At 55.8% G+C, this 19,322-nt stretch overlaps 2 protein-coding genes across 2 annotated transcripts in view; both read right to left on the bottom strand.

Moving 5' to 3' along the window:
• Positions 1–19,322, bottom strand: part of SNRPB (small nuclear ribonucleoprotein polypeptides B and B1) — a 393,907-nt gene that overhangs the window by 263,568 nt on the left and 111,017 nt on the right. The gene's annotated exons all lie outside the window — the stretch shown is intronic.
• Positions 5,272–16,737, bottom strand: CD40 (CD40 molecule). Its single transcript, XM_028735719.2, is given in 10 exon segments — positions 5,272–6,628; positions 6,765–6,790; positions 7,558–7,689; positions 9,792–9,853; positions 11,101–11,194; positions 11,696–11,842; positions 13,046–13,171; positions 15,587–15,616; positions 15,619–15,670; positions 16,678–16,737. Coding segments are annotated over 10 exon segments (876 nt in total). The 3' UTR covers positions 5,272–6,481.

Here is a 19,322-nt window from a genome sequence, read left to right as displayed (position 1 = left end):
ATAATAATAATAATAATAATTTATTTATACCCCACCCATCTGGCTGGGTTTCCCCAGCCACTCTGGGCGGCTTCCAATAAAATATTAAAATACAATAGTCTATTAAACATTAAAAGCTTCCCTAAACAGGGCTGCCTTCGGATGTCTTCTAAAAGTGGGGTAGTTGTTCTCTTTGACATCTGGTGGGAGGGTGTTCCACAGGGCGGGTGCCACCACCAAGAAGGCTCTCTGCCTGGTTCCCTGTAAGCTCACTTCTAACAATGAGGGAACCGCCAGAAGGCCCTCGGTGCTGGACCTCAATGTCTGGGCTGAACGATGGGGGTGGAGATGCTCCTTCAGGTCTACTGGACCGAGGCCGTTTAGGGCTTTAAAGGTCAGCACCAACACTTTGAATTGTGCTCGGAAACGTACTGGGAGCCAATGTAGGTCTTTCAAGACTGGTGTTATGTGGTCTCGGCAGCCGCTCCCAGTCACCAGTCTAGCTGCCGCGTTCTGGATTAGTTGTAGTTTCCGGGTCACCTTCAAAGGTAGCTCCACATAGAGCGCATTGCAGTAGTCCAAGCTGGAGATAACTAGAGCATGCACCACTCTGACGAGACAGTCTGCGGGCAGATAGGGCCTCATCCTGCGTACCAGATGGAGCTGGCAGACAGCCACCCTGGACACAGAACTGACCTGCGCCTCCATGGACAGCTGAGTCCAAAATGACTCCCAGACTGCGCACCTGGTCCTTCAGCGGCACAGTTACCCCATTCAGGACCAGGGAATCCTCCACACCTGCCCACCTCCTGTCCTCTCAAAACAGTACTTCTGTCTTGTCAGGATTCAACCTCAATCTGTTAGCTGCCACCCGTCCTCCTACCGCCTCCAGACACTCCCACAGGACCTTCACCTCCTTCACTGGTTCTGATTTGAGAGAGGTGGAGAGAGCTGCCCTTGCACTCTGGGCTCCCCTTGGGGGCGTCAGGCTGGCCCTTGCGAGGCTGCTAGGCGGCCCCTCGGTTCTGCTTCTGTTTTCCTTGCGAACTTGGCTTCTTTTTCTCTCTCTCGCTTCGGATTCAGCCCCCGCTCAGGCGGTTCCTCCAGCTGCCGCCAAGCGGGAATCCAGACGCCGACGCCGCCGCCATCCCTCGCCAAGCGCAGCTGCAGCGGGAGAGGCGCTTCCAGGCGGCTCCGCTTCTCTTGGAACAGAAACGGCGAGCATCGCGCGCGCGCCCAGCGACACCTTCCTCGAGACCCGGCGCTTCTCTCCAGGCTCTGGAAAGTTTTCAGCACTCGAGGAGTCTGCAAATCTGGCAAATCTGCGGCGCGGAGAAAGGCGCCTGCCAGTGCCAAGCGAAGCCTCTGGCGCGGGCTCCCGCAAGGAAGTCCTGGCAGAGTCGAGGTGAAGGCACCCCTTTTCCCGAGGTCACCTGGCGCCGCGGGTCGCCCAGCCTCCTGCCCCATCGCACGAGAGGGCCTGGGGGGCATGCAATGGTTCTGTAGCCCCCCGAGGTTGCATTGGCGCCCCTAAAACAAGGCCGTGCGCTTTAGCGGGGAGGGCTTGCTCAGCCAGGTGGGGAGAGAGCCCGCTTGCATACGAAGCGGCCCCAGCCGCGTGCAAAACAAAGGCTCCCCCCCCCCCCAGCTCTGCTCTCCGACTCTCCCCCCCCCCCCCCCCAGCGCCGAGACTTCGCGGCGCGCAATTGCCGGTCGCGTGACGAGGGCGCCACCTGGTGGCCAGAGCGACTCATCGCTGCCAACAAGCGCCGCGCAACCGGCCCGTGGAGCGTCGAGATGCGGCCCGCCAAGCCGCCTTCTCGGAAGATGCGGCCGCTTGCACGGGCCAAGCAGGCAGCCGCCGCCAAGGTCTACTTCCTGTATCTTTAAGGTCAGGGACAGGGAGCCTCGGTGGTCTTCCTGATGGTGTTGGGCTCCAGGTGCCATCAGCAGCCAGCACGTCCAGTGGTCAGGGATGAGGATGATGGGCGTTGGGGGTCCAGCAAGGTCAGGAAGAGCCCCACCCATGCCCCTCTCCTCCTGCGCTATCGGGAAGCTGCTCCAATCCCCAGGAAGGCTCCTTCTCCCTGCCTCCTTATACTGAATCAGACCACTGGTTCAGTAGCGCAGTATTGTCTGCACTGGCTGGCAGCAGAGGCTCTCCAGGATTTCAGGCAGGAGTCCGCCTGGAGATGCCCACTGGGACTGAAGGCAGAGGCTCTTCCTCTTGCCTGCCTGCCCACCCAGCAAAGCCCGCCAGGAGATCTCCCTGCAAGGAGCACAGAACCTGTGGAGGCTTTGCTTCTTGAGGTTGTGCAAAGCACATAGCACACAACAGCCCTTCAAGGTAGGGCAGTGCCATGACTGGGGGCTGGATGATCGGCAAGGGAGAGCTAGACAGGGCTTGGGAGATCTGGGTTCGAATCCCCACTCGGTCATGAAGGTCCCTGGGTGACCTTGGGCCAGTCACTGCCCCTCAGCCTAACCTGCCTCACAGGGTTGTTGTAAGGATAAAATAGGGAGGACACCACCGTGAGCTGCTTGGAAGAAAGGCAGAAATACAAGTAAATGAAAAATCAGGGGCATCCTCTCTCTCAGGGGCACGCCCTCTCTTACTGTCAGGAGGGGATTTTCATGGGGCCAAAGCCAGTGTGGCCGGGCAAAGGGGCAAACTCTCCCTCACTGCCCCCCCCTTCTTAGACCACCTCACTTTGCATTTTTTAAAATGTGCCCCTGGGTTGCATTCACACCCTCAGCGCCACATCCAGTCAGGCCTCCATTCTCCTCTTATGACTGGCTGGAACTTCTTGATTTGTATTTCAGTTCTTTCTGTACTTTCTGTTTGTGTCAAGTGCTGTGATTCTTTTTGGCACAAAAACGCCCTGAATGAACCAAGCAAGACCAGCTGCTGGGGGAGGGGGGGGGGTTGTAAAGCCGCCAGTCTCCAAGCTGGCGCCCTGCGGTGGTTTGGGACTAGAACTCCCACCAGCACCAACCCAGATGCTTGGAGGGCACCACGTTGGGGAAAGGCCGGCTTATGGGGAAACTGAGGAAGAGGCCTTTGGGGGAACCGGGTCCATCTGGCTCAGCACAGGGTTTACAGAGATTCATCGAGTGCAAATTGGGGGGGGGGTCTTTCCCAGCCCCTACTTGGAAATGTTGGGGATAAACCCGTGACCTTCTGCATGCAAAGCAGCTGATCTAAACTGAGCCTCATGGCCCAGCCAGCAGGGAGTTTGGCTGCTGGGGATTCCCAGCTCACAACAAGAGCAGCCGGTGACCTCCCTGCTCCCTTTTGAATGGCCCATTTTGTCCTGTTTTCTCAAACCACAGACATGCCTTGGCACGCTGCATAGCAGGAGCGGAGGACCAAATCCAGCCCAGCAGGCCACTCCGTCTGATCCTCAAGACTCCTGCCCCCCAACCACAGAAGCCCTGATCCGCCCTCTCTCAATGGCCTTCCCTGTTATGCCTCTGCCAGCTCCCTCAGCCTCCTCCTCCTTTTTTGGTGATCCCTCGTAGCCGAGTAAAATGGTCTTCTACGAACACAGTTTTAACAATGAGTCTGTGGAGGCCAGTTCTGGATCCACACGTCCTTCCACAGTGGGGACATTGGTTTTTGGGCGGGAGCTGATCACAGTGTGGATTTGCCAAGCATGCCTTTCTCTTAGCATGTTTCTCCCTTGCATCCTGAATTCGAGTGTCTTCAAAGCCCAGGGCACCTTTGGTAAAGGCTGTTCTCCAATTGGAGTGTTCACAGGCAAGTGTTTCCCAGTTGTTGGTGTTTATACTATATTTTTAAAGATTTGCCTTGAGAGAGTAATCAAACCTCTTTTATTGACCACCAGCATTACGCTTTCCAAGTTCGGAATAGAGTAGGTGCTTTGGAAGATTATAACCAGGCATCTGCACAGCATAACCAGTCCAACCAAGTTGACGTTGAAGAATCATTGCTTCTTCCAATACACTGGTCTTAGTCCCAGCCTCCAAACTGCCCCCAGGCAGGAGTTTGAAGTGCCCTGGCAGGAACTTCCACCTGGAGGGTAAGGCATGAAGTGGGCAGGGAGGGAAGGTTTGCCAGAACCCCCCAAAGATCAGAGCTACTTATATAAATCAAAATAATAATAAAATCCAGATTTATCAACACACACACAGGTAATTCATAATTGAAGAAGTCCAGAAAGTAAATACAGGGAAAAAGAACACCCCACAGAATTGCACTGTTGGATGGGATCCCCAGGGGTCATCTAGTCCAACCTCCTGCATTGCAGGAATAAGAGTTTCCCTGACAGGTGGCCACCCAACCTTTAAAAACCTCCAATGAATCGAGAATCGTAGAATTGGAAGAGTCATCTAGTCCAAGCCATGGATTCCCCCACCTTCCAGTGTGTTCAAAAGGTTGCTTCTCCCTCCTGTCCGTTGCCCCAGCAGGCAGGTCAGCTCACCTGACGACACCAGACCCAGTGCAAGCAGGAACCCTCTGGAGGGCCTTGGGGAGATTCAGGGAGAACGGTCCTCCTGCCAGGGATGGACCAGGCTCAAGGCTACATCACCAGCTACTGGGGCAACAGCAGGAAGGAGGGCAGTTGCCCCCGTGCGCTGCAGTGGCATAGCAGGGGCAAAGCCACAGGGACGGTTGCCCTGGGTGCAAAACTCTTAGGGGCACAAAATTTCTAAAGGGGAAAAAAGTAAGTAGCAATAAAAAAGAGTGGACCCTCCCCCTCACACAGAAAATATCCCAATCTTCACGTGGGCAGACCAAGGAGCAGATTTGGGTGACGGTCGGTTGCCAGGGTGCCCTCTGCAGGGCTTTAGAAAGATACTCCCGACCAACCCCCCATCCTGCTCGACGCTCGCGGGTGCCACTCGAGTAGGTCGCCAGGCTATTGCCCCTTCATTCCAGCCTATCTATCGGCAGGCAGTGCCAAGCACATTTGCCTTGCCCCAGGCACTGGCAACCTACACTACATCACTGATGCCCTGTTAGTGGGCTTGCAGCGGGTTGGGCTAGATGTCCCTTGGGGTCCCTTCCAATTCTACGATTCTCTGAAGAGGCATTCTGATGCAAGAGGTGTCTGGGTCACCATTTGGCCTCTCCTGGCATGGCTCTCTTGACCAGGCAGGAACCCACAACCTCCAGCTTCGCCCACCCCCAGGCAGGAGAAGGTGGCACGGGGGGGTACGGCAGAGATTCTGCCACAGACCCCAAACTGAAGACCCCCCCCCCACAAGGCAAGTCAGGTGTGTGTGTGCTCAAAAGACGCATTCAGTTTCTGGGATGAAACAAGTAAATAATAATAAATACATTTTTATTTATACCCCGCCCTTCCCGGTTCAGAAAACCGGGCTCAGGGCAGCTAACAACAAATATAAAACACTTAATTGTAGAAGCAGCATAAAATACAGTATAAAAACATGAATGTAACAAGAAAGGTAGTCCTTCCCTTGAAGGATGGAGGCGGCTTGACCCACGTAGACCGACATGGCAGATACAGAAATTGGGGTGGGCTTGCGGAATATGGATTGTTGCTTCTGATTTAAATCAGTGAAAACAATAAAACGTTTTTTTGCAGAGAAGAGAAGATGGAGGAATTGTACAAGCAAGTTATTATCCCCAACTCTCTGTGGCCGGAAGAGAACACGGTCCTATTAAAAATGGTTTATAAAAAAGGGTTCCTATAAAAACCATGAATTGACACTCTCCGTTTAAAGTGACACCTTTGCCGCCCAGGACAACCAGACCAGAGCATGACTCCAGAAGCTCCAGAAAGGCAGAGGGCTGTGAACCCAAAATACCCCACACCCCGTATCTTTGGGGCTGCTTCCCCTTCCCTGCCCACCTCTGCTGGAGAAGGCACTCTGCAAGGCTCAGGTCGCTCCCCCACCTAAGAGAGGGCAAAGCCCATTGAAGCTGCTCTCTTTGCCAGTCTCTCTGGGAGGGACCCCCAAAGGTCATCCAGTCCAGCCCCCTTGCAATGCAGGAATCTCAGCGAAAGCACCCCTGGCAGACGGCCGTCCGATCTCTGCTAAGAAACCTCCAGGGAAGGAGAGTCCCTTCCACGGCTGAGCAGGAGAAAAGGGGGCAACTCTTGGGGAACGAGGAATAATTCCTGGCTGGCGGGGAACACACAGCTGTCCCCCCCCCAAGCCGGGAGTTTATCTGACTGCTGCAAAGAAGCCCCTCGGTGGTTAGAGGTTCAGCTCCAAGGTCCCCTTTCGCTCCCCACTTTCGGGTCTGCAGGGTTGCTGCCAAGGTGGCAGCTGCAGCAGAAGCATGGCAAGGGCAGAATGTGCCTTTGCTGCCCTAGAATCACAGCTGGGAGGGGGGTCCCTGAGGGTCATCTAGTCCAACCCCCTGCGATGCCACCTCACCCCTCCCACTTTCTGGCGGGCAGGCCCTGCCAAGGCAAGCCCCACCCAGCCTGATTTTGAGGGGGGTCCAGGACAAAGCCCTGCAGGAGGAGGAGGAGGACCTGCAGGGAAGCATCCGGCGGTGGGGGGGTCAGGACTGCGCCTGCTCTGCGAGGCGGCTCTCCTTGCCATCTTCCTGGGCCACAGGCTGGCCCCCAAGCAGCGTCTCCTGAGTGGGAAAGGGAGGGTCCTCTATCTCCTCAGGTTGCGGCCTCCCGTGGTCCAAGGGGGCCTCTGGCTGGAAAGAGAGAGGCAGGGAGAGGGGGGGCAGGTTCAGCAGGCAGGGACATGCAGCGGCATCCGGGACCAGGGCCTCCCGCCTGCTGCCAACAGCAGCAGAAGCCCCCTCCCCAAAGGCCCTTTTGCTCACTCACCTGATTCAGGGGAGGCTTCCAGAGATCTAGGCAGGAGAAAGGGAAACAGTCAAGGCTGGATAGGGAGACCCCTGGCTGGTGTTTTTTTTGGGGGGACACTTTAACCCTCAGGGGAAAGGCAGCGACAGGCACCTGGGAGAAGGGAGCTCACCCCAAAGAGTGGGAAAGGAAAGCACCCCCCTTTCTGTTACGGGATCCCGCTGCTAGGGGACCCCGAGAGGCAGGCAGACCTACACAACACAACACAACTGTTGCTGTGTGTAGGTTTTATTTTACAGTGGGACCTCTAGTTACGAACCTAATTCGTTCTGGAGGTCCGTTCTTAACCTGAAACTGTTCTTAACAGTTGATGTAACTATGATGTAAGTCATGGGCCCTGCCTGCTAGTCTGTTCCCTCAAATATCCCGGGTTCTTCATTGTATTTCAGTTCAACAATTTTGTTGTTTAGTCGTGTCCAACTCTTCGTGACCCCCTGGACCAGAGCACGCCAGGCACTCCCGTCTTCCACTGCCTCCCACAGTTTGGTCAAAAATCCAACAATTACTTTGATGCAATGCATACTTTGCGATGTGCAAATGGCTTGAGATACCTATGAGGTCCATAAATGACCATCTAGCATCTATTCAATGCAAAAAACTGACCATTTGTTGTGGACAAAGGACAGCTGGACATAGAAAGGGCCCCATTATCTTCAGGAGCTGAGGGCCGCATCCAACCTCAATCCAGCCCTGCCCCCAGGGACCCCCCTTCAGCACCCCCTCCCAAGCACCAGCCCCCCGCCCAGCGACTCACCCTGGCGCATCTGATGGCGGTGGAGGAGGAACAGGGCCCCCGCCAGCAGCCCAAGGAGAGCCACCAGGGGAACTACCAGCAGCACGTGGGTCCTTCTGGCTTCTTCCTGGGGGGGCTGTGTGGGCAGGACACCTGTGGGAGGGTGCAGGAAAGGAGCCACATGAAAACCCCCCCCAGCGCCAGGGCAACCCGGGAACACCCCTGCGGGCAGAATCACAGGGTTGGAAGGGACCCCCAAGGGCCATCTAGACCAACCCCCTGCAATCCCCCCCAGCGCAGAAATCCTCTGGGACCAACCCCTCTCCCCCCCCCACTTCCCCCCCTCGCTGCCCCCAGCTTGGATGTCTTCAGTGGGCGCAGCCATGGAACAAACAGCCCTTAAATACTTCTGGGTCTTCTGCACTGACCTCCTCTTTGTGACCGACAGCGAAGGAAGACAATTAGGCGCTGGGCGACCAGCAAGGCGTCAAGCAGAGTTAAACCAAAACAAATTTAGCTTTCGCTAAAGGTTTCTTTATGGCAGCCATTTAAAGAGTCATTGTGAAGGGTGGCTTTTTTCTCGAAGGAAAAACACCTTATTTTTAGAACGCTGCGGAGTTAAAAATAAAGCGGCTGGTCTGGATCAGCGTCGCGTTTTTAATGGGAGGCCACTGCGCAGCCTGCAGAGGGAGATTTGCGAAGCCCTGGGAGGGGCAAATCCTGCCCCGCTTGATGCCCCAGGCTCACTGGAAGATCCCTGAAGCACCAGCGAATCCTGACTCACAGGATCCGTCTCAGCTGATGCAGCCGGACCGTGTGGGCAGGTCTCTTGTTTTTATTTCTTTCTTTCTTACATCTATAGGCCTCCTTTCAAGGGGGGCTGTGCGTGGGTCTCCCTCTCCCCACTGAATTCTGACAACAACCCTGTGAGGTAGGCTGGACTGGGCCAGAAATGGAAGAAAGGATAAGAAGAGTGTGGTGCAGTGGTTAGAGCATCAGACCAGGACCTGGGAGACCAGGGTTCAAATCCTCACACTTGGCCTGGAAGCTGCTCCCTGAGTGGTCTGGGGGGGGCAGCCCCTGCCTCTCAGCCTAACCTCCCTCAAAGGGTTGTTGTGGGGATTTAATTGGAAGGGGGGACATGAATGCAGTAAACAAACACTGTAAGAGCCAATGAAAGCATAGGAAGAAGCCTCTTTAAGGCTCAGCAGCAATTGAGCAGGATGAAGCCCCCTCCCCTTCCAGATCTGCTGCAGCCCCTGCTCCAAACAGCTCCATCTGCCAGCTTCACTTCTACACTTTCTGGGCTAAACTTTTTGGCTTCCTTGTTCAGCACAGTCTCAAAACACAAGAGGAGCCAGACACAGCTTCTTCATTCCTTCCGAGGGGGCTGCGCGGAGCAGGCCCTGCCAGCAGTCCTTCCCTGCCACCTCCATGCCATTCTGGATAAGAACTGAAAGCCAGGCAAGAGTGTTCCTGCCCCCCCCCCCCAATGTCACAGCTGACAAAAGGAGAAGGTATTTCCCCAGCAAGATCTCCCTTCATGGACTTGGAAAGCTGGAAGGGACCCTAAGGGTCATCCAGCCCAACCCCTGCAATACAGGAATGGCAGCTGAAGAATCCTTGGCAGGCGGCCCTCCAACCTCTGCTCAAAAAGGAAGGAGAGCCCACCACCTCGCAGGGGAGACCACCCCACTGTCCAAGAGCTCTTGTGATGTTCAGCTGGAATCTCCTTTCTTGTAACTTGGAAGTCACACCCTCCAGGGCAGGAGAAAACAAGCATGCTCCCTCTTCCATGTGGCAGCCCTGGAGATATTTGATGACCGCTCTCACATCTCCTCCGAGTCTCTTCTTTCCCAGGCTGAACATACCCAGCTCCATACTTACCATCCCAGGCCATCCATCTGAGGCCACATTGTTCTTTCTTTTATCAGATCAAAATGATCAGACAATAGCAAAGGGTGCTAGGTTTAAGGGCCACTATCTGAACGATAATCTTGGTCATTTGGGTGCCCTTTTTACCCATTGCTATTTGTATATATTGCTTGTTTTATGTTGCCATGGCTGTTGGCTAATGCGAATAAATTTTATCTCCCTATACTCAGCTCCTTCAACCGTTCCTCATCAGGCTTGGTTTCCAGACCTGGACACAGTACCTTCCAAGCTTAAGAGAAAGTCGCTCTCCACGTGCCCAAGGCACCAGCCCTTCTGGCAGCCCCTGCCAAGCCCACACCTCTGGCTGGGAGCTCACTCACCGCAAACCACATCCGAACTGTGGGTCCCGTTTGCCAGCCGCACCATCTTTCCGTCCTCGCAGCTGCGGAGACAGAGGCAGACTCTTAAGAAGGGCTTGCACCACATGAGCATTTCACAAGCGAAGCCCTGGCAGGCGCGCAAGCAGGCGCAAGCCCCCGTTTCGGTTTGGAAGAGAGAAGCAGCGGTATGTGGAGGCCTCCCCCCCCCCCTGAGATGCAGATAAGCAGCTTGACTCCAAATCCCCCAGCACCCCACACGCAGAGCTGCTTTTCTTAAACTGGCACCTGGGCTCAGCTGCACACATTTGCATGAACTGCACGGTTAGCCATGCAGGCAACTTCCTTTCCCAGCAAGACCCGGTCACGCAGAGTCTGCCAGCGTCTCCTGCCCAACTGCAATGTGCCAGCGTAATAATAATAATAATAATTTATTATTTATATCCCACCCACCTGGCTGAGTTTCCCCAGCCACTCTGGGCGGCTCCCAATCAAGTGTTAAAAACAATACAGCGTCAAATATTAAAAACTTCCCTAAACAGGGCTGCCTTCAGATGTCTTTCAAAGAGAAGATAGCTGCTTATTTCCTTCACATCTGAAGGGAGGGCATTCCAAAGGGTGGGCACCACCACCAAGAAGGCCCTCTGCCTGGTTCCCTGTAACTTGGCTTCTCGCAGGGAGGGAACTGCCAGAAGGCCCTGAGCGCTGGACCTCAGTGTCCAGGCAGAACGATGGGGGTGGAGATGCTCCTTCTGGTCTACTGGGCTGAGGCCGTTTAGGGCTTTCAAGGTCAGCACCAACACTTTGAATTGTGCTTGGAAACGTACTGGGAGCCAATGTAGATCTCTCAGAACCGGTGTTATGTGGTCTCGGCAGCCGCTCCCAGTCACCAGTCTGGCTGCCGCATTCTGGATTAATTGCAGTTTCCAGGTCACCTTCAAAGGTAGCCCCACGTAGAGCGCATTGCAGTAGTCCAAACGGGAAATAACCAGAGCATGCACCACTCTGGTGAGACAGTCCGCGGGCAGGGAGGGTCTCAGCCTGGGTACCAGGTGGAGCTGGTAGACAGCTGCCCTGGACACAAAATTAACCTGCACCTCCATGGACAGCTGTGAGTCCAGAATGACTCCCAGGCTGCGCTCCTGGTCTTTCAGGGGCACAATTACCCCATTCAGGACCAGAGAGTCCCCCACACCTGCCCGCCCCATCCCCCCCAAAACAGTACTTCTGTCTTGTCAGGGTTCAACCTCAATCTGTTAGCCGCCATCCATCCTCCAACTGCTTCTAGGTCGACCGCCCCCGCTCATCTCACCTGCTCCAGGGTTGGCATCGAGCGGTGGCAGAAGAGATGTTGGAGAAGGAGCCTGGAGGGCAGGCCATGCAGACCGTGTCATTCAGATGATTGGCTGGAAGGAACAAGGGAGGCAGCGTCACACGCCAGGGCCCTGAGGCATCCTGTGTGGGGCTGGGGCCACAGGCTCCAGCTCTAGTAGCCCTCATATCTGCAGGGTGGGGGGCCTGGGGGGGGTCCATGCAGCTCCTGCAGCAATGCCCCTCCAGGGCTGTCTGGGTGTGGGGAGAAATCCCACTGGAAGGGAAAGTCCAGCCGACTTCCGCACGCCCCACAATCCCCAGCCTAGAATTGCAGAGGTGGAAGGGACCCCCCAAGGTCATCGAGTCCAACCCCAGGAAATGCTGGAATTGCAACAAAAGCATCCGTGGGACCCATAGGATACCATGGGAGAGGATGTGGGGCTTGCCTCTGCATCTGTTCATAGAAAGGATGAGCCCGATTCATCCCTGGGATGTGAGCATGTGCAGAGTGAGTAATTCCACCACACGAGGGAGGGAGCCCAGCCCAGCAGCCCCTCGTGTTCCTCCTCCTTCTGGCAACAGCCTCTGCTCACCTTGGCGCTGGACGCCTTCGCCCGCTGGGCACTCTCGGTTCACCCTGCAGGTCAGGCACTCCCGGCTGGAGCAGTGGGTGCCAGTCCGACAGCGGCAGACGACGTTCCGCGTGGCGTCCCCTTCCATGAACACAAGGAAACCGGCATCTGGAGGAGGGGGAGAGAAGAAGAAGGAGAGCCTTGGAGCTGAATCGGGCCCTTGTGCCATCTGAGTCCAGCAGCCAAGCAGACCCCCCATCTGGGAAACCCACAAGCAGGGAAGAGAGAGAGGGGAGGGTGGAGATCACGGCCTTGGAAACCCAGCCTGATGAGGAGCAGTTGAAGCATCTTTAGCCTGGGAAAGAGGAGGCTGAGAGGAGACCTGAGAGCCACCTTCCAATATCTCAAGGATAGTCACATGGAAGAGGGAACAAGCTTGTTTTCTGCCGCTCCAGAGGGTAGGACTCGAACCCATGGCTTCAAGTTACAAAGAAGGAGATTCTGACTCAACATCAGGAAGAACTTTCCGGCCGTCGGAAAGTTTCAACAGCGGAACAGTCCCCCTTGGGGAAGCGGTGGGCTCTCCTTCCTTGGATGTTTTTAAGCAGAGGTCGGACAGCCATCTGTCATGGATACTTAATGGTGATCCCTGCACTGCAGGGGGTTGGACTAGATGACCCATGGGACCCCTTCCAGCTCCTATAGATTCTATTAACTCCGGAAGTATAGACTCGATTCTGACCAAACGAAGCCTCCTGATGTATATTTTGCTCTACACCTCCGGCCAATGAGGCCGTAAAGGTAAAGGGACCCCTGACCATTAGGTCCAGTCGTGACCAACTCTGGGGTTGCGGCGCTCAGCTCGCTTTATTGGCTGAGGGATCCGGCGTACAGCTTCCGGGTCATGTGGCCAGCATGACTAAGCCGCTTCTGCCAAACCAGAGCAGCGCACGGAAACGCCGTTTACCTTCCTACCGGATTGGTACCTATTTATCTACTTGCACTTTGACGTGCTTTTGAACTGCTAGGTTGGCAGGAGCAGGGACAAGCAACGCGAGCTCACCCCATCGCGGGGATTCGAACCGCCGACCTTCTGATCAGCAAGCCCTAGGCTCTGTGGTTTAACCCACAGCGCCACCCGCGTCCCTAATGAGGCCCTAGAGGGCCATGAAAAATTGTGCCCTGGGTTTGTAGACTTGGATACCCATCTGAAACCAAAGGGGCTCGTGGGTTGCCAGGTGTGAAATATGGGCTTATTTCCAGCTCCGTGATATGATAGTGAGCTGCGCAGAGCCGCCTCTGGAAGCAGCACATGGCCAGAGTCTGTCTGGTGGTGAATGGAGTACACACACACAGAGGACCCCCACTTACTCTCGTCGCAATAGGCCTGTGGCGCGCAGTGCTTCTCCTTGGTCCAGCCAGCCTGGAAATGTTGAGCCTCGCAGGCTACGCACCGCGTCTCTGAGCTCTCGGAGCAGAGCGCCTGCACCTTGGTGCCTGCAAACACACGAGGAGACCCAGTGAGCAACGGCAACTCGGGCGGGGAAAGGGCCGTGCTTACAAGGGGGGCAGACGCGATTCCAACGGAGACTGGCATGGACTGGGGTGGATGGGCAGGAAGGGGCGAGGGCTCAGCAGCAGAGTGACATCTGCTTGGCATGGGGAAACTCTTTGGAAAGTCCCCCTCCCTGGGAGATTCAGGACGCAGGAGAGGAGAAGTTGGCCTATGGAACTCCCTCCCACAGGAAAAAGTAGTGTTAGAAGCTGTGTGTCTTTGTTTCTCGATTTCATCCTTTCACATTATTTTGTATATAATGTGGTATTTTATGCACCACAACTGGTAGTTATTTTCATTGATCATCGTTTAGTAAGTAGTTATTGTAATTGTTAAGAGTGAATTTCTGTTATCATTTGCTGAGCTTCTGAGTGTTAATTTTATTGTGTACTATCATATTCTAATAGATTATTGAATATTACTTTATTTGATATAAGTCTTTCCATTTCAAAGTTATGTTTAATAATGGCGGTACAGTATTGGATTAGCGTATTATGGCCAAACTTGGCCCTCCAGCTGTTTTGGGACTACAACTCCCATCATCCCTAGCTAACAGGACCAGTGGTCAGGGATGATGGGAGTTGTAGTTCCAAAACAGCTGGAGGGCCAAGTTTGGCCTTCACTGTAGGTGTGTGTTCTTTGTTGTATATTTTGAGGCTGGAAACTGCTTCACATACAGTAATATAGGAAGGGGATATACAAATTAAAAGTGAAAATGAAATCCCAGTTGATGGAAACCACAGGAGGGGAAAGTTGTTCTTGTGTTGAATCCCGCCTGTGTTTTCCCCACTATGGACATCTGGTCGGCCACGGGGAGAGCAGGAGGCTGGACTAGGTGGGCCTTTGGCCGGATCCAGCAACGGGCTCTTCCTAGGGTCTTAGGAGGACAGCAAAAGCCTGGAGGGAAACCCTGGAAAAACCCTGAGCAAGGGAGCTTCCCTTCTCCCCAAATCAGGGTGAGAAAGCTCTGGCCTCCTCAGGCAGCCCTGGAGAAGGATGGGCTTCCCAAGGGAGAATCGGGTCCTGAGGGCTCTTTTCCCAGAACAAGGTATTCCCCTATGCCCCCCCCCCGTCCGTTGCGCAAGGAGGGGGCCCCATTTCCATCCCATGGGCCCCGCTCCTCCCTCCCAGAGCTGCCCTGATCCTTCCGGTCCTCAGAGGTTGAAAGGGGCAGCCCTTAGTATATGATGAGCTTAAAAAAATGTTTAAGTATAACTTTATGAAAAATACAGAAGGGACCAGGGCTCAAATCTCCGCTCAGCCATGAAACTCAATGGGTGGCCTGGGGGGGGGGTCACCGCCCCTCTCTCTCAGCCTAACCTGCCTCACAGGGTTGTTGTGGGGATTAACTGGGGGGGGGGGAGCCATGTATGTCACCTCAGGCTCTTTAGGATTCTTCCTGGGGTTTCCTCCAGCTCCGCAAGGAGTTTGGACAGGTGGGCAAGACAACCCACCTGTAAATTATGACATCATAGTGACATCATATGACTGACAGTTGGACAAGCCTGCCCAGAAGGATCTGGCCCAAGCAGCCCAAAGAGGTCCCCACCTCCCTCTCATCCTGAATGGCCCAGGTGTGTTGCTGCAGAGACAGGAGGAGGGCGGGGGGGGGGCGAGGTTTTGGACTGGGGCAGTTTTATTTCCAGAGACATTGTGGGGTTGGTCTACATGGCCCTTGGGGTCCCTTCCTATTCTGTGATCCCCAACTGGCTCAAAGGTTGTGAGGAAAAGTGCTTTTAGTGGATGGAATCTGCCCAGATGGGCTATCTATGCAACTCTGATTTTCAGAGAGTCATTTGTATTCCAGAGAGTGTGGCACAGTGGTTAGAGCGCTGGACCTGGGAGATCAGGGTTCAAATCCTCTCAGCCTAGCCTACCTCACAGGGCTGTTCTGAGGATTAAATGAGACGGGGGGAGATCCAAGCAGACCCCCTTGAAGAAAACGGGGACAGAAACGCAATAAATAGGTATAAACATTCCCCTCAGCTCAAACGTCTAATCTTAACTGTATCAACTGTGTTTGAACTGTTTTAATTGGAAAGCCTTTTAATTGGCTGATTTAGCTGTGTCTTTTAATTAAGGGGTTTTTAATGCCGTGAAAGAATCACGATGGTGCGTTTTAATTACAGTATGGATTTCCCCATTGATTTCATCAGCGCAAAGCGCTTCAAAGCCCTTACAAAGCACATAAGCGGCATGTCACTTGATACAAGAAACCGTGCGGTTGACACCGTTCCTTTGCCCGCCTCCGTGAGAAGCCCCCCCCCCAGCCCCGAGGGGGTCTTGGGCAGGGTGGGGGGGGGGGTCGGAGGAGCCCCAGGAGGAAAAGCAAGAGTTGCATCCGCGCAGCTTCTTACCTGGACCACATTTCTGGCAGCACCGTCCCCTTCCTGGTACTCGGTGGCGGAGCAGCTCGGGCCCCGCAGCTCCAACGCCAGGCACTGCACCGCAGGAGGAGGGTTAGTCACAGCCCATCTTCATCATCCTCATCCCTCCCCCCTGCTCCCCAAAGCCACAATCCAAGCGGCACGCAAGGCTTTCTCTCCGGCGCGAGGAGCAAAGCGCTCGTCAAAGCGCATCTGGGCGCCGCTTGCCTTGGAAACCTCTGCGCCCCGCCCCCGAGAGATGCGGGATCCGGCCGCCGCTTAGCCCACCCTTTGGGGTCCGGTTTCCATCCGCCCAGAGAGACCCACAAGGGGGCAGCCCGCCCCCCCCCCTCCAAGCTGCAGGGGAGCCAAAGGGAACCTGCCGGGAGACTGAGCCACCGGGGCTCCCTTTTCCCGGGGAAAGGAAAGCCTGGCTCCCGGCGGGGTCGCTCTCTCTCTCTCTCTCTCGAGGGTCCCCAGAGCGGCGCGCTTGGGGGGCGGGCAGCGGTCCCGCCTCGCCGGACGGAAGGAGCAGGAGGAAGGCGACCCTCCCCGTTCCCCCAAGGACGCGGCTTGGCACTGCTCCGTCCGAAGGGGCCGTCAAGTTCGGGAATGGCAGAGTCGGAAGGGACCCCCAAGGCTCATCTAGTCGAACCCTCTGCAATGCAGGATGCCAGCCAGGAGAAGAAGAGGGCCGTGAAGTCCAGATCCGCCCCCCCACAGTGGCCAAAGGGGCGAGAGGGGGCCCCGGAGGGCGCGCCGGGTTACTTTGGGGATCTAGGTTGGTGAGACCTGCGAAGCCTGCCGGGATCTAGGCTGGGGATCGCTTTGGTAAATCGATCAAGTCACAACTAGAGTGAGGACCCCCCCCCCCCGGGGGGAAGGGCGAGGCAGCAGCTCCGGGACGAGGGGGATTCCCAGGCGCCGAAAGAGGAACTGGACCTGGATGGGCGCGGGGGACTTTCCCGGGATGGGCTCCCGCCTGCCCGCCCCTCGCCCGGGGGTCTCCAACTGGGAGGGGGGACAGGGGTGGGCGCGGCGCCCGCCCTCCCTCCCGAATCGAAAGCGAAAGCGCCACTCACCAAAGCCAGGAAGGCGCAGCCGCCCCACACCGCCGTCCAGGGGACCAGGCGCCACCGCATCTCTGCTCTGGCCGGCGGGCGGCGCCCCCTTTATAAGGCCGGGCCGGGGGGCGGCGACGGAGCCGAGGGGGCGTCCTCAGCCAGCCAATCCGGCGAGGCGGAGCCCCTCCGAGGCGGCGCCCCCGCGGCCACGACAGCCCGGGCCGAGCTCGCCCGGAATCTCCCTGCCAGGAGAAGCGGAGCGGCGGAGGCGCGGGACTCCTCCATAGCTGTCAACTTTTCCCTTTTCTTGCGAGGAATCCTATTCGGAATAAGGGAATTTCCCTTTAAAAAAGGGAAACGTTGACAGCTATGGACTCCTCGCCTGGATCCGAGGAGGGGGCGGCTCGGCGGTGGTCGGGCCCGGCAGCTTTCAGCCCCCCCGGGACATCGGGGCGCCCCTTGCGCCGCGCTTAGGGACCATTCGCAGCTGCGCCCAAATGATGCCCACGATGCTGTCGGGATCCTGCAGCTGAGGCGCCTGCATTGCAAGCGGGCTGGACTATAGGACCCCTGGGAACCCCCGCCCAGGGTTGGCATCCGTCTGCCTCGGAAGACAAAGAAGGAGGGAACCTTTGCGGGGGCAGTCAACCCCCTGGAGAGTTTGCAGCGCCTGCTGCGGTTGCAGAAATGGATGCGGGAGGAGGAGGAGGAGGAGGAGGAGGAGGAGGAGGAGGAGGAGTTTGGATTTGATATCCCATTTTATCACTACCCTAAGGAGTCTCAAGGGATGCAGGTGGCGCTGTGGGTTAAACCACAGAGCCTAGGACTTGGCGATCAGAAGGTCGGTGGTTAAAATCCCCGTGACGGAGTGAGCCCCCGTTGCTCCGTCCCTGCTCCTGCCAACCTAGCAGTTCTAAAGCACGTCAAAATGCAAGTAGATAAATAGGTACCGCTCTGGCGGGAAGGTAAACGGCGTTTCCATGCGCTGCTCTGGTTCTCCAGAAGCGGCTTAGTCATGCTGGCCACATGACCCAGAGGCTGTATGCCGGCTCCCTCGGCCAATAAAGCGAGATGAGCGCCGCAACCCCAGAATCGGCCACGACTGGACCTAATGGTCAGGGGTACCTTTAATGCTACCTTTTAAGGAGTCTCAAAGCAGCTAACAATCTCCTTTTCCCTTCCTTCCCCACAACAAACACTCTGTGAGGTGAGTGAGTGAGAGACTTCAAAGAAGATAGGAGAGCCATCATCTTGTTCCACCCCAGTGCAGTTGAGGGGAGCAGGGACCAGTCTCCAACCTCGTGCCCTCCAAAGGACTTGGACCCCCAACTCCGGGTTGTGCTGCTTTGGGCAGAGGGAAGGTGCCACGTGGGCAGAGGCTGTTTCTACAGGCTAAGCCTTCCCAAGCAGAGAGAGAAAACCTGGGTGGCAGCATTGCAAGCGGTTGGGCTTGATGACCCTTCCAGCTCTAGGATTCTGTGATCCCCAGCCCCCAGCCAGAGCCCCAGAGTGACTTGTGGGGAGGGCGTTTCTGCCTTGGGGAGATGCTAGCCTTCCTCCAAATAATCTGAATTTAGAAAAGCAGGTAGATCAGAGCTGTATTCAGGGGTTTTCTGTTTCACTTTGGCTCACGCTGGACCCCTCTGGGCAGCCTTAGGCTACAGGGCAGCCAGTTGCCTGGTGCTGGTGCAGTGGGGCCTCTGGGTCAGGGCAAGGGAGCGAGCTCAGCTGCCTCCAGGGCAGCTGGAGGTGAGGGAGGCCCAGGGCTGCACAAAGACACCTGGGTGCCTGAGGCAGAACAGCAGCCACGGGGTGCCGTCTTCCTGGCAGGCCGCCTGAGCATGAAGGAACGAAGCAACGGGAGGTTTGCAAAGGCATTTGGAAGAAGCAGATCTAGAAAACTGGAGGGAGACGAGCAGCAGGAGATTCAAGGCAGACAAAACAAGGTCCTTCTTTGATTATTTCCTGGGCAAGGGTGGCCTGAGTGCTGTAACTCACACACTGGTAACAAAATGCTTAGACTACCACGATGCACTCTGTGCGGGGCTTCCCTTGAGTTGTGGAAACCAGGTTGCCAAGTGGAGCAGCTGGAGAGGCAGAGTTGAAGAAAGGGTGCGGCGTCTGAGAATTTTGTTAGGTGAAAGGCAAGTGAGAGGTGACGTGCAAAATTTATAATGATAATAATTTATTATTTGTACCCTGCCCATCTGACTGGGCTGCCTGGCATGGAAACAGCGGACAGGAAGGTTTTTCTCCCTCTTTGCTAGCGCTAGAACCCGTGGACGTCCCGTGAAGCTGAATGCTGGGAGATTCAGGACAAATGAAGGTCCTTCTTCATGCAGGACATAGCTGAGCTGTGGAACTCCCTGCCACAGGAGGCAGGAATGGCCACCAACTTGGATGGCTCAAGAAGAGGATGAAACAAGATCATGGAGGAGGAGAGGAGCTCTCGGTGGCCACTAGCCAGAATGCTCTGCCCCCGCAGCTGGAGACAGCAATGCTTCTTCTTCTTTGGAATTAAAGATTTTCTTGATTTGCAAAAGTGTGTGCAATGTCTCTCTCTTGTATCCCCACCCCCACCCCCGTGTAACATTTTTACAAATCAGTTTCATCTGTTGAGACATTAGGAAGAAAAGGGGGAAAGAGGTGGAGGGGGGAAGATG

The sequence above is a fragment of the Podarcis muralis genome, chromosome 5 (assembly GCF_964188315.1).
Source record: "Podarcis muralis chromosome 5, rPodMur119.hap1.1, whole genome shotgun sequence".
NCBI classification, from domain to species: Eukaryota; Metazoa; Chordata; class Lepidosauria; order Squamata; family Lacertidae; genus Podarcis; species Podarcis muralis.
This window is presented reverse-complemented; position numbering and strand designations above follow the sequence as displayed.